Consider the following 14,729-nt stretch of genomic DNA (forward strand, 5'->3'; position numbering starts at 1 on the left):
ATCAGTATAAATCAAGTTTGCATTTTACTCTTCTCTTATCTCATTTATGTTATTGTAATTAATTTTGTCTTGCACATTTAAAGAACATCGATTAAATTAATTGTTGCTTCTTCTTCTACATTCTGAGCCTATCTTTAAAAGGGGGTTAAAGTTTGTTAGTGGAAAAATTGTGAAACTTAATTCACCCCCCCCCTCTTAAGTTATTGAGACCATTTGTCCAACAAGTGGTTCAGAGCAGGATTTTTGTCTAAAGTTTAAAAACTTCAAGAATAATTATGGCCTCATCTAACTTTCCATTTCCTGAGGGAAATTCTATTAATAAGCCTCTTGTTTTCAATGGCGAGGGTTATCACTATTGGAAAACCTGAATGCAAATCTTTATAGAAGTCATAGATTTAAATATATGGGAAGCCATTGAAATTGGTCTCTTCATTCCTACAATGGTAGTGGGAAATGCAACTATAGAAAAACATAGAAAAGAATGGGATGATGATGAAAGAAGAATGGTTCAATACAATTTAAAGGCCAAAAATATAATCACTTTTGCATTAGGCATGGATGAATATTTTAGAGTCTCAAATTGTAAAAATGCAAAAGAAATGTGGGATACATTACAAGTAACCCATGAAGGCACAACTGATGTCAAGAGATCTAGAATAAACACTCTCACACATGAATATGAACTGTTTAGAATGAATCAAAATGAGATCATATAAGATATGCAAAAAAGATCTTACTAACATGTCCCTTACAACTCTTTTTGGAAAGCTTCAGGAACATGAAATGGAACTTATGAGACTCCATCAACATGAAGAGAATGACAACAAGAATAAAGGAATTGCACTCAGAGCCTCATCATCTTCTATTCAAGAAGAAAGTGACAAAAAATACTTGAATGAAATAGAAGAAGATGATGATTTCAAATTTTTTGTGAAGAGATTCAATAAATTTATGAGAAAAAGGAAATCAAAGGAGATCAAATATCAATCCAAAGAAGAGAAAATTCCTCCTTAGCCCCAAAATGATATGAATGCGATCAACCTGGGCACTTGAGATTCGTTTGTCCTATCTTTAAAAGAAGAATGGAAAAATCTGACAAGAGAAATTTCAAAGAAAAGAAAACATACATCACTTGGGAAGATAATGACATGGATTCTTCAAATGATTCAGAAAATGAAATCATAAATCTAGCTCCCATGGCCAAAGACTATGAAAGTGGAGAAGAGGTAATGTCTTCTAACTATGACTTATCTATTTCTTTTGATAAACTCCAAGATGCATTCAATGATTTGCATAAAGAATCTGTCAAACTTGCCAAATTAGTTTCATATTCTAAGAAAACTATTTCAAGTTTAGAAAAGGAAATTTTGAAATTAAATAGAGTTAGAAAATCTTAAATCTGAAGTTAAAATTTTAAAATCACTAGATAAAAAAAATCAATCTTCTACAAAATGTTTAATACAAGAAAACAATAAAGCATCTCATTCATGTGAATGTTGTGATAAATTCAAAGAAGAAATTGAAGATTTTAAAATTGTTCTTGCCAAATTTATTGTTGGTAAAAATAATTTAGATATTATATTTGGCAAACAAAGATGTGTTTTTGATAAAGCTAGGATTAGGATATAATCTTGAAAATCAACAAAAGATGCATAAAATTTTTTTTGCCTCCACTCAAAAGGCTAGTTCTCCCTTGTTAACATGCTTTTAGTGTGGTAAGAATGATCATAGTGCATCAACTTGTTATATTAGAAAGAATGGTAGTACCATTGGAAAAAGGGTATGGGTTCCAAAAGGATCCTTACTCAAAACTAACATCCAAGGACCCAAGTAAATTTGGATACCAATATCAAAATATGATTATATGAATGATGGACTCCTTGAAGCAAAGTTGATACATTGATTGTAACACCTTGAAATATTACTAATTATAAATTGATGCTTAATTGTATTTATCGTGTTATTTGACTATATGGTTGACTTGAATGAGTTGAGGTATGGCTTGAATTAGTCATGTGTGAATTTCTTGATGTGGATGTTGAGTTATGTGCAGTTTTGTTGAACTAAGTTAAAATTATGAGATTTCAAATTTTACCTAAACCTATTTCAGTAAAATCGTCATCCCGGATTGGTTAACCGTTGGATCATATTCAAATTTTGGCTGAAGCTTCCTAAGACAATTCTACACAGTCTGACCTTTGGGATTTTGAAAATTACAACTTTTTATGTCTCGCTAAGCGCGAAGAGTGCGCTAAGCGCAATTCCAACCCGAGAGGAAATTGCGCTGAGCGAGACTTAGTGCAGAGGAAGTTGCACAAAACGCAAAAAGTGGACTCCCTCTTAGCGAGATGAGCTCTCTAAGTGAGATCTATAGATTATAAATACATTCCTCAGCGTGAAAAACACGATTTTCCCCCTCTCCTCCTCTCCAAACGCCACCTAAACCCTAACACCTCCTTTTCCACCACCCACAACCTCTGGTGGCCACCACGAGCTGTCGTTGCTTGCCGCCGAACCTCCACACCAAGAAGAACGTTGTAATTGGAGCGTAATCCTCAGAATCCTCCTCAAGGATGCGGCGGAGAAAATCCCCCAATCGTTCCTTTTGTAGCTTCTCTGAGTATGAATACAAGGTTTTGACGATGCCAAAGTAGAATCAAACAAGGTTGCTTACAAGGTTACTTCAACAAACATTCAAAGGTTAAGCATTGCTTCAAGATTAATTCAAGGTCAAGCAAACAAAGATCAAGAAAAAGATAAGGCCTCAAACAAATTATTTCCAAGAGATCAAAGGCTCTGGTAATCGATTACCAAGCAGTGTAATCGATTACTAGAAGACAAGTTTACTAATTAGCTTTTGAAAAGGGTTTTGAAATTTGAATTTAAAGGCTGTAATCGATTACCATTGGTGTGTAATTGATTATCAATAACGAAACTCCTGAAATTCAATTTGAAAAGTCATGACCCTTCAAAATATAACTATGTAATCGATTACCAAAAACCTGTAATCAATTACCAGTGAAGAATTTCAGAAAAAGCTTTTTGAAAATACACATTTCTTCAAACCATTTTGAAAAGGCATGATGGGCCTATATATGTGTGTGTCTGACTTCAAAAAGCAAGAGAGAAATATTCTAAGAGAACTTAATTGTCAAATGCTCTCTCAACAACTCTTGGACAAACACTTGCAAATCTATTGAGAATTCATCTATGAACTTCAAATTGTATTATCATCTCTAAAAGAGAGAAATTTCTCTAAGATCTTTAATTTGTATCATCCACTCTAAAGGAGAGAAATCTTTCTGTTCATCTCAGAAAATCAGTTGTAATCAAGAGACTTATTTGTCTCTTGGATTGTGAGAATTGTAATCAAGAGACGGGTTGTCTCTTGGAGAATCTTGAACACAAGGGTGAGAGATCCCAAGGTGTGTTCAAAGTCTGTAAATAATTTACAGAGATAATGAAAAATCTCAAGTGGGTTGCTTGAGGACTGGACGTAAGCACGAGAAGTGATCGAACCAATATAAATCAAGTTTGCATTTCTCTCTTCCCTTATCTCATTTATGTTATTACAATTAATTTTGTCTTGCATGTTTAAAGAACATCGATTAAATTGATTATTACTTCTTCTTCTGCATTTTGAGCCTATATTTAGAGGGAGGTTAAAGTTTATTAGTAGAAAAATTGTGAAACTGTATTCATCCCCCCTCTTAAGTTATTGAGGCCACTTGTCTAAGAATCTAAGTCTTGACCAAAGTATCAACTCTTAAGTAGCCAGAAATATGTTTTCAACCCAAGAAGTAACAAATACTTGGGCATGTACTTAGAAATTTCCTATTTGCCAATAGAAATGTTGACCTACTTCCACATCAGACAATTTTTATACTTACTTCACCCACAAATTACTTAGGCTATGCAGCCAAGGTTATCTAAGTTTTGGCCAAAGTATCAACTCTTTAAGTAGCGAGAAATGCATTTTGGGTTCACTAACATTTTTGTATCTTCCTTGTTTCATTTTCTTATCTTTTTTGTTTGAAAGAGATTATCTTACAACGAGGGCAAAATTGAGTAAGCAAACTCAGTGCTATAGTTTCTATTCTCCATCTGAGTCATAATCATGGTTAAAATAAATCTTGTTTACACTTCCAATTTTTTGTAACATTTCAACCAAAACTGAATTCAAAATAGAAACACTTCAAATTATGTCTAATATCAAGCATCCGGTGACAAAAGATCGTTATTTTTATGAACTATTCTAAACTTGCACAAATCTTTAAAAGTCCCCCCTTTCAAATACAGCAGCAGCTCCCATACCTGACCCTGAAATAATGCACATTTCAATAATGTTAAAGGAAGGGAATAACACTCTAAACTCTCACATGCATGAACTCTTACTCTGTTTATTTTGTCCTTAATTTCATCGCTAATTTTAATGTTTCTAGTAGTTTTACTCACTACTCTCATTTCCATTCCATTTTTAATTTTATAGGTAAGAACTTCTCTTCTTGTGCTTCTTTTCTTTTTCCTATTCTGAGACAACACATTCTCCGGAAATAAATACACTAACTTATTCCGCGAGGTACTTTAACTATCAGGGTCCTATTTGGATAAAATTCTCTATAAGCACTTAAAGTAGAAAAAGTAAGAAGAAAAAATGAAATAAATTTCTCTCATAAGCTAATTTTAACTTATGCATAAGTTAATTGTAGTTTATGTAAGAAACTTATTTTATTGAGCTTCTCCAAAAACTGATTTTAAGTTTTGCATAAGTTAACTTTGGCTTATGGAATAAGTTTATTTCATTTTACCTTCTTTCCCCCCCCCCCTACTATAAGTGCTTATGAAAAAGTTTACCCAAACAAGGCCCTAGCCTAGCCATCTTCTGTGTAAGCTAGCTATACATCTACCAGGCTACTAGTGTCAACTTACAAGAACATCAGTAATAAAATTTGCTATCTTGCCCTACAAACCTAGAAAGTATTCTTAAAATTTATCATCCAGCTTTTGAGTGATGTGCATTTGTTACAAAACTAATTTTGACTTCAATTTAAATATAAAAATAGATTATATATACTTTATGTGTTACTTTTTCTCGAATATTCAACTTTTTACTGGTATATGTGAGATGGAGAGAGACCAAAAGAAGAAATCACCTATGCACATTGAGATTACACCAAAGCGACAATCCTTGCCACCGCGTTTCATCTCATTCAACAAAGTTGCAACACAACGTGCACCTGAAATGGCAGCATGTAAATTCACCAACAAAGTCAGCATTAGGTTCATGATAGATGAACAGAATTAATCTGTCAATTTGGAAGTGTAAGATGGCTTGTCCCCATCGTAAGATGAAATATACACAAGTAAAACATGTCACTGAAATATAAAGATTTCAGTTGCAGGTGTCTCTGAAGATTTTAGCATTACCTCTTCCATTTAATAAGAAAATAATAAGGCGAAAGTAAGTTAATTTTCTGACTGTAAACATCTCAACATCACCTGTAACGCCCAAAGGATGTCCAAGAGCAATGGCACCACCATTGACATTGACCTTTCTGGGATCAAGTCCCAATTTCTTGAGGCAATAAACATACTGCGATGCAAATGCCTACACAAGACCATTATATTCTAAATGCTCAGTACAAGATTACTTGAAGTTAGACTTGGCTGTGAAAATATGCAATAAAAAGTAGTTATTATTTAAAGTCTTGTTTGAATAAACTTCTCCCTGAGCAATAGTAGGAAAATAAAATAAGAAGGTAAAATAAATTGAGTTTCTTTTATAAGCTAAAATAAACTTGTGCACTTAACTTCTATAGAAGCTCTATCATTTAACTTCTCTAAAAGTTAAGGTGAATAAGTTGATTTTAGCTTATGAGAGAAGCTCAACGCATTTTACCTTCTTAATTTCTTCTCCTATAACTATAAGTGTTTATGGAGAAGTTTATCCAAATATGACCTATAATGACAGCTGTTAAAACCTTTACCTCATTGATTTCAAATAAGTCAATGTTGCCAAGTTCAAGACCAGCAGATTTCACTGCAGCTGGGATAGCAACAGCAGGGCCAACACCCATGACTGCAGGATCTACTCCAACAGCAGCAAAACTCCTGAAAAATTGAATTCACTTGTGAGATTAATTCAAATTTTCAAATTAAAAATATAAAAACAAAAAAACAATGAATAAGGTTCTATTAGAAGCTTAAATTTGATTTAGGTCCATGTTTGAATAGATTTCCAAGTAATATTTATGAGTTACTGATTTCAAATATCCTTTCAGCATATAATATTCTAATATTGAAAATGTGAAGCACATGGCTTCAAGCTTTGATTATCCTTTATTACAGCAACTTTTTCCAGACAAATTAGCTAATAAGTACCCCATTTATATAACTAGGAACATTTCTCGATTTAAATAACTTTCCCCAAATGGACGTATTTTTTGTACAGTAGCCCTATATCTGCATGCCTGTTTTGTTAGTTATATTTATCTAAAACATACTTTCAGGAATTGAATTGACTTCTAAAACTTTCTTGTAATTTGGTGTAAAATTAATCAAATTACTAATTGAAAGTGCAGCTTCTATATACATTGAGTTGGACTACAAGAAAACATGTACTTCAGGGCTAAATGCAGGTGGTGTGCACATTATAGGATAGATGCAGGTTTGTGTCTAGATTCAAATTTGATGTGACTTGTATTTAAAAATAATTTCTTTGATGATGCATCGTTATTGTGTACCTGAAGATTCCAAGAATAGGAAGCCCCTTTTGCACAGCCACTCTTCTCTTCATGAGGAGCACAGCTGCTGCACCATCACTAATTTGGCTAGCATTCCCTGAAATTAAAAAAGAAAGATAAAAAACATACATATTCACAAGGTAGAAGATTGTCACCCAGAGTAACAAAATTAATGAAAAAGATTTCTTTAGTACCTGCTGTCGTGGTTCCATCTTTCTGGAATGCAGGCTTCAGCTTTGCCAAATCTGCTAAATTTGTGTTTGGCCGGATACCATCATCGACAGAAACAATAATTTTCTTCTCCACTCCAGTTTTAGGGTCCACAAACTTTGTAAACAAATCATTAGCAGGATAACATTATTAATACTACAGGGAAATTCATTTTGGTAGTTGGCACTTACCTTTGTAGAAACTGGAATGATTTCTTCTTTGAACTTGCCAGCTGCTGTTGCAGCTGCAGCTCGCTTGTGAGACTCAACCTAATCATACAAATTAAAAGTTCATGCTTCCTGATAATCTTTTCATACATACTTAGCACACTAAATACTTTTGTCATACTCACAGCAGCCTGATCTTGCTCTAGCCTTGTCACACCATAACGTTGTGCTACATTCTCAGAAGTGATTCCCATTGGAAGAAGACAATCCCGGGCTTCTGCAAAGGTCTCTACCTGTGAATATAATGAAAAGTCAAGCCGAATATGTCTCAAAGGAAAATGTGGACATCAAAATATACAACTTCACCATACCTTTGGGTTAATGTTGGGAAGCCTATTCACACGATCTACTGTCATAGACTCCAGTCCAGCCCCAATACCTGCATTGAATATTAGGAAGATTAGGCCAAAGAAATAACAATGCCATGGCATTTTAATATACAATCTAGATTCATTCTGACCAATGTCATAGAACCCGGCTTTTATATAGGCAGCTACGTCAGAAACCGCCTGAAGTCCAGATGAACACTGCCGATTGACAGTTCGAAGAGGCACAGTCTCTGGTTGAAAAATGAAGAAGATCCACCATATTAGAAATTGCGCTAAAATACATACTAACTTCTCGTTTAATCATATGAAGTCACCTCATGAGTACTTCTACATTCAGTAAAGTAAAGACAATCTGCAATTTCCTATAAATCATGCTCAATGAAGACTACAAAATGTACCTGGGAAACCTGCATAAAAGGCAGCCATTCTGCACTCAATTCCTCTATCTGATCCAGGTGCCAGTACTGTGCCCACGACAATATCTCCAACTTCCGCAGGGTCCACATTTGTTTTCTCTATTACAGCCTATAGGAAAACTCAGTTTAGAAACTAAAGAAAAAAAGAAGAAGAAAGAAATAAACTACTGATCAACAAAAGTAGCTCAAAACATTTCAAGGCTGACATGTTCCAAGCATAAACCATCACAAATATTCACTAAAATATTTTTTATACTTGATAACTTTCTTTCCAATCTTCTTTTATTAACTAATTAATTAAGAATTACCTTCAGAACTGTGGCAAGAAGGTCATCTGGAAGGGTATCCTTAAAGCCCCCACGCTTTGCTTTGCAGATGGCAGTACGATATGCACTGGTTATTGAAGAGAAATTATAGCTATAGGTTCAATAATGTCATTAACAAAATCATAGAGTAAATAGTCTAATTTGTCCCTGAATGATATAGCATTCATCAAACTAGTCCAAGTCTTTGAATGATAGTAGAAAAATTATAGCGTCAGTCAAACTAGACCAAGTCTTTGAATATCCAATTATCCATGAATGTGTATTTCCTCTGTTAAACTAATCTCTGACCTTAGGGACTAATTTGACAAAACACACATTCAGTAACATGAGGATCATATGTATATTCAGGGACCGTGGATGTAATATTTCTCATCTTCTAAGTAAGGGTGTTCACGGCATGGATTTACATGTCTTTACCTGATCCAAAATTTTGATAGGATCATTATTTAAATCCAAACTCGACCCAATTAAGACACGCAATATATGAAACATGATCGTTAACCCAATTTGTTGACACAATATGCAAATCTTAACATTACTTATTGTTAAATCATAAAATTGAAGAAATATACAAGTATAATTGAGGTGTATTATAAGATATATATCTCAAGATAGATAATATCAATATAAAATAGAGTTTAATGAGAAGTATAAAAACTTCTACCATGTCAACCAAATCATTGCTATCTTTTTTCAAGGTAATTATTGTAAAAGTTAATAAACTTACCATAGTACCTATAATAATATTATGTTATTCAAAATATTATCTATTAAGTCAATAAATTATATTAGTAAAACATAATTATTTAAAAAATACACTTTTTTAAAGAATATATGACATTGAAGGTTGATGTAGCCGACCCCACCTAGTGGGATAAGGCGTTGTTGTTGTATATGACATTGAAGGTTGAGACAACCGGAAGTATAATCTCAACCCAAAATACAAAAATTTGTCTTCAAAATGCATAAGATTTAACTTTTTTAACTCAAACACGTCAAAAAATACTTTATGAGCATCCCTACTTCTAAGGACTAACAACACCGACACGCATATTTCAAGGACTAATTGGATTATTACCGCAAAACAACGAATTAGAAATCACACAATACGATCATTTATATAGGCAAACTTACGCTACAATCACCACGTCATCATCTGATCCACCTGTTTGACCATGCGAAGAATTCCCAGCAAAACATAATGAAGCCTAACAAGAAGTGGGAAAAGGCCTTAAAAAAGGGGTAAAACATTTCCACATATGCTTTCAGAAAGTGAAGGATGGTTCAACAGATTCAGAATAATATGAATAAACATAATCATCAAATTGAGAAATGCTAGTAACACACTCTCAAACTCGAACATACTCTTTTGAATACACTCTCTCTTTTATCTGTTCAAATTTATTACAAATCACAAAATTTACAATACTTTGCATACACTCTCTTTTGAGGAAATTTATAACAAAAAAAACAAAAAAATTGTAGGTTCGATGTGTTATTTAATGAAACTAGTTAGCAAGGGATCAAATTTATGCACTCACATAAACTTGACAACACAAGCTCTTGAAGACTAGAAATCAATCATGGCAGAGGCAGAAAAGCACAAATTTGAAAACACAGAAACTTAAAAGTAAAACAATGAAACACCCACTTACTGAGAGATCCGTAGATTGATGGGTTTGAGAGGAAAAATTTGAACTTGAAGAAATGGGTTGAAGATGTTCAAGCAGAACTCTCTGTCTTTGAATTGCTTTCTCCATAATTGAGCCCCTGCACTGTGTTGTACTTTGTTGTGCGGGTGAATGTGACGCTGAGTTTTAGCGAATAGAAACCATTGTTATTATTATTATGTAATTAAACTCTTTCTATGTATACGAAGTAACATAGGAAATTATACAAGTTAAACTCTTTTCTATGTATAAACATAGGAAAGGGACAAATTCAAATTGACTTCAAGGGTCCTGTCTTCTTTGAATAAACTTGTTAATCTTTAAAAAATGTTATCTTAATTTATTCATAAACACTTAAAAAGAGAATAAAAATAAAATTTGGGTTGGTTTTTCTTTGTTTTGTTTTCACTTTGTCTGCTACGACCATGCAAAGCACGCTAGTTTTATTTATTCATTTATAAATTATAAATGAATAATAAATAATAAATAAATATATTGTGGTGGAAACATGCGTCAGTCACTGAGAAAATGCACCAGCAAAGTTCCTCGAAGAACGTGAAAAACGAGACCTCCGTCCAAAACGTGATTAATGACCCCACCAATCAGAATAAATAGTGATCGAGAAAAGACGAAAGTTGGGGGGTTGGCCACCAAACACATCTATATATATATATATATATATATATATATATATATATATATATATATATATATATATATATAATATAAAAGTGAAAATAAATAATGAGATTAAAATTAAAATATTTTAAATTGAAAAAATTGTAGTATAATAAAATTTATGATATGATGTAATTGCATTATTTAATTGAATTAGATTATAAAAAATTTGAATAAGAAAAAATCAAACATATATATAAGAAAATTATATTTCAAAGTATTAGGGTATCAAAATATATGATATAATTTTGTTATTTAATTTTTAAAAATTTAAAAATTAGCTTATAAAGATTTTTAATATGAAAAATTCAAATGAAAATGGTCAGCTGTGTGAGAGTGAGAATGAAAATTATTAATCTTAAGTGTTCCATTAAAATGAAAGATAAAAATAAAAATATCTTAAATTCAATTAAAATCTCATTTAACCATAAAATCTTTACAAGATTTATCAAACAAAAAATTAAATATCTTAAAGATTTAATTTATAACATTCTAAAATATATCAAACATATCCACCACCACTGTCATGTTCATTTTTGCCACAATTGTTATGATCGTCTATTACTTCTTTGATATATCAATCACAAGTAGCTTAAAATGAAAAATCCAAGTATCATTTTTCCAAAGGACTTCCACTATATTTGGCAACTTATACATTGTTTACTTACTAGACAAATATAGAGAATTTAACTTAACAATGATTAAGATTTGAAGTTTAAGGCGAAGACTTGAAATAAAACTAATATAAGGGGTTTTTGATGCTCCAAGATCTAGGTTACGAACAAGAGTTACACGAAACACAATAAAAGAAAACGATTGGGGTTCCATTTCACTAAACCACTCTCTCATGCATAAGCAAGCTATTAATATATGTTTACCCTTCCTTTGATATCACCAACTTATAAAAATGCCTAATCCCTAATTCCTTTTACAAGAAGAGCCTAAGTACCATGACTAAACTACCAATCTCTTGCATAGCTTAGCCAAGTTACTTGCTTTAAGAAAATGAGTCAAAGGTAACTAATGGGTCTTACTCTATTCCTGAAAACAATACCCATTAGATGTTCTTCTCTAGTTTGTAGTTCAAATACATTTTTCAATCGCATTTAAACCATAAAATCAAGGAAATGGGTGATCAAGCCAAAGCAAGTATTAAGCAAAGAAGAAAACACTTAACGTTGAACAATAAACATCTATTAATAACTCAAAAGATATACGTGAATTTGGGTTTAGTTACATCAAACCCCAATCAAAGGGAAGCTCAGTTACTCATGGGTGAGAAGAGCTTCAAAAATGGTGAAGAGAATAATAAGAAGGTGGAAAATGGAGGAAAAAGAAAGTCTCATGCAACTGCATACATCCGGAACCCAGCTTTTTCGAAGAAGAAAATGTTTTGATCTCTTTCCAAAAAGTCCCTTTAATGGCTTTGACTTTTTCTCATTAAGTGATAGCACAACATTTCTGGCATAGCGAGCCAATATTCTTGTTTGGCTAAAGCTCCAATAATGAATACTGGAACTACATGGCTGGACAAGATACCCTTGTGTTGGATGGGCTAGAAATGTCTTCAAAATGAGTTGCTCTCAAGAAGAATTCTGATTGGGCGAGACAGTAGCTCGCTGGGCTAGGAACATCTCAGAATCTAGATGGCTACTAACTCTTTTGGTCGGGCGTGCAACACTTTGACCTGGCTAGGCCAAAATTGAAAATATTTTCTTTTTGATTTTGATTCATCCTCCTTCAACATAAAGCTTCCAAACCTTCATTTAAAATATAAGAAAACATAAAAAATTATTTTAAAACCTAAACATACTTGAAGGATTCCTAAAAAGCTAAATTCTAACTACAAGAGGAGAGAAACAAGACTTTAATTAAGGACAAGGTACGATAAATGCAATTATGTGTACCAAAAAGGTAAGCAAATAATGTAATTATCAACTTCCCCAATTTTAAAGCTTTGCTTGTTCTCGAGCAAAAGATAATTCTAACTACAACTAAAAAGACTAACAACACATTGACTAACAAATGAAAAAATTTACACCCTCACTTTTTTATGATAGTGCATTCCTAACAAAACAAAACATGCAATTAATGCTTAACTTCACACTATCGTGTCCACAAAAAAAATTTAGCCAAACACATGAGCAAAAAGATATTGAAAAAGATGGCACAAAAATCTTCAGAGACCAGAGAACACCTTGCTCCTCAAGAGAAATGTGTATCACTCATATAACACTGTGAAAGTGAAGTTCCTCTCTAAGTCACCTATTGAAAGCATGCACATTAACTTTGCTCATCATCTCAATGCAAATCACATAACCACACAAACATGCAAGAATCACTAAGGACTTTATTTGTTGTAACTTGGTCAGGCTTACAAGAAGATCTTGGTTTTTCTAGATAAACAAATTCACACCAAGAAAATAAGAGACCAACCTTTAAAGATCAAACAACTTTTCCACATTGCCTTTTTCTCTTAACTATTCAAAACCAAAGGAGAACCCAACTCCTTTAGAACATCAGTGAAAGGGCTGAACAATATAAACGACACTTATTTTTGTGTTCTTTTTCAATTTTCATATTTATTTTTCACTTTCATTTCATTTGTTAACAAACACAATGAAGTTTGGTGAACAAACACAAAAACCCTCTTACAACTACAAGCGACATTTGCACCCTTGATAATTTTTTTCTATTGATAACAAACTCCCCCAAACTTATGTGAAACCTATCATAATTAGTTGTTCTCCTATCCCTAAGGTGTGGGAGACACTTTGTTTTTCTTTTTGCCTCAAGGTTTCAAAGCAACAAAGAATTTAATATTTTAGCTCAAAGGGGCTACAAGGGAAAAGAAAATTCATTCTGAATCATGATAATCAAGCAAAATCATGTGCACAACAATCAGTAGCAACTCTCATCATGAATATCCCAACACTTTACACTCCAACTTACATGGTAATGCAAGGCATTCAAAGGTCTTCAACCAACAAACATGCCAAACTTTTTAATCACAATGACATTGCTTGCATCCACCTAAACGACCAAGCAGACAACCACAAGTGAAAAATCACAACAAAAACACATAGTTCACAAGGTTTTTCGCACAATTCATGGAAATGAGCTTAGAGAAGTGCAACAGTGCAAAATTTTCACAAATTAACCAAAATTGAAACAAACACCATAAGCATACATAACTAAGTCAACAACACAGTACCAGAACCACAAAACCCACAATACTAACAGCAGTGTACTAAATTCAAAGATATAAACTAAAACTAAACAACTGAAATCATAAATTTAAATCTAACTACTGGGAAAAAAAAAGAATTGAAACATAAAATGGTCTTGGTAACATCAAAATGCACAAAATATCCACTATATTCCTTCATGTTATCACCCTCGTCATTTTGACCACTAGCCTCAAAAGTAGCATTTCTAGAATGTCCCACCCCTCCTTAAGGTTTGGCCTAGTCCCTAGGCCATGCAACAACAACAAAGAAATCCTCAACAATCATAAGGATGCCTTCTAAAACACCAGGCAAGCAACAAAAAAGATGGTGCATCCCTTTCATCAGCAATCTCTGGCCATGGTGTAGTGCATCCTCACTCTTTGCTCTCTCCGCCATGGCAGCATTGAACTCCACCCATGTAACATAAATAGGAGCCCTACCTCAAGGTTGCGATCTGGGGTGTGGACATGGTTGACTAGCAAGGTTGAGGAAGTTCTTCTCTATGTATGCAACATTAATAAGAGTGTTGAGATCAATCAACTACTAGCCTTTAACATTTACATCAACAATTGCAATTAGAGAAGTGACAAGAGAGGGGAAACCTAATTGCGTATTTGTCTCACCTCAAGTGATCACACAAATCTCATGAGAAAGATATTCACCAATATCAACACTCATGTTCTGCAAAACAACATAAATGAAGTGTTCTCAGTCAAGTGTGATGGAGAAGTGGTGAGTGTTAGGAGCTATGCTAGATTTAAGCCTTAGTGTTCAAATCACTCCCTATAAACCTTTTGGCCACCCTTGCATGATTTGAAGAAACTTTACCACCGAGGATGCTAATCCTGGCAGCCACCTCAAAGTTATCAATGCCTATATCACTGCTCTTCCATTCAAAAT

General features: G+C 33.2%; 1 protein-coding gene across 1 annotated transcript; it reads right to left on the bottom strand.

Annotated features, from left to right (window-relative positions):
- Nucleotides 1-4,068: 4,068 nt before the first annotated feature.
- Nucleotides 4,069-10,093, bottom strand: LOC100789930 (putative 3-ketoacyl-CoA thiolase 2). Its single transcript, NM_001255639.3, has 14 exons — nt 9,907-10,093; nt 9,386-9,459; nt 8,234-8,318; nt 7,908-8,034; nt 7,641-7,739; nt 7,492-7,559; nt 7,306-7,413; nt 7,145-7,222; nt 6,938-7,070; nt 6,744-6,840; nt 5,988-6,111; nt 5,500-5,608; nt 5,154-5,237; nt 4,069-4,320 (listed from the first exon to the last, which is right to left on the bottom strand). The coding sequence occupies exons 1-14, from the start codon at nt 10,009-10,011 to the stop codon at nt 4,274-4,276; spliced, it is 1,338 nt and encodes a 445-aa protein (NP_001242568.2). The 5' UTR covers nt 10,012-10,093; the 3' UTR covers nt 4,069-4,273.
- Nucleotides 10,094-14,729: the final 4,636 nt, after the last annotated feature.

Source organism: Glycine max, chromosome 7 (assembly GCF_000004515.6).
Source record: "Glycine max cultivar Williams 82 chromosome 7, Glycine_max_v4.0, whole genome shotgun sequence".
Taxonomy (NCBI): domain Eukaryota; kingdom Viridiplantae; phylum Streptophyta; class Magnoliopsida; order Fabales; family Fabaceae; genus Glycine; species Glycine max.

What these genes read in the sequence shown, in the direction of transcription:
- LOC100789930 (NM_001255639.3), bottom strand. Translation starts at nt 10,011, where the DNA reads ATGGAGAAAGCAATTCAAAGACAGAGAGTTCTGCTTGAACATCTTCAA. An exon ending in TCATTCCAGTTTCTACAAAG is followed by an intron (nt 7,071 to 7,144) that starts GTAAGTGCCAAC and finishes TTGTTTACAAAG; the next exon opens with TTTGTGGACCCTAAAACTGG. An exon ending in TGTAATCTCAATGTGCATAG is followed by an intron (nt 4,321 to 5,153) that starts GTGATTTCTTCT and finishes GCATTATTTCAG; the next exon opens with GGTCAGGTATGGGAGCTGCT.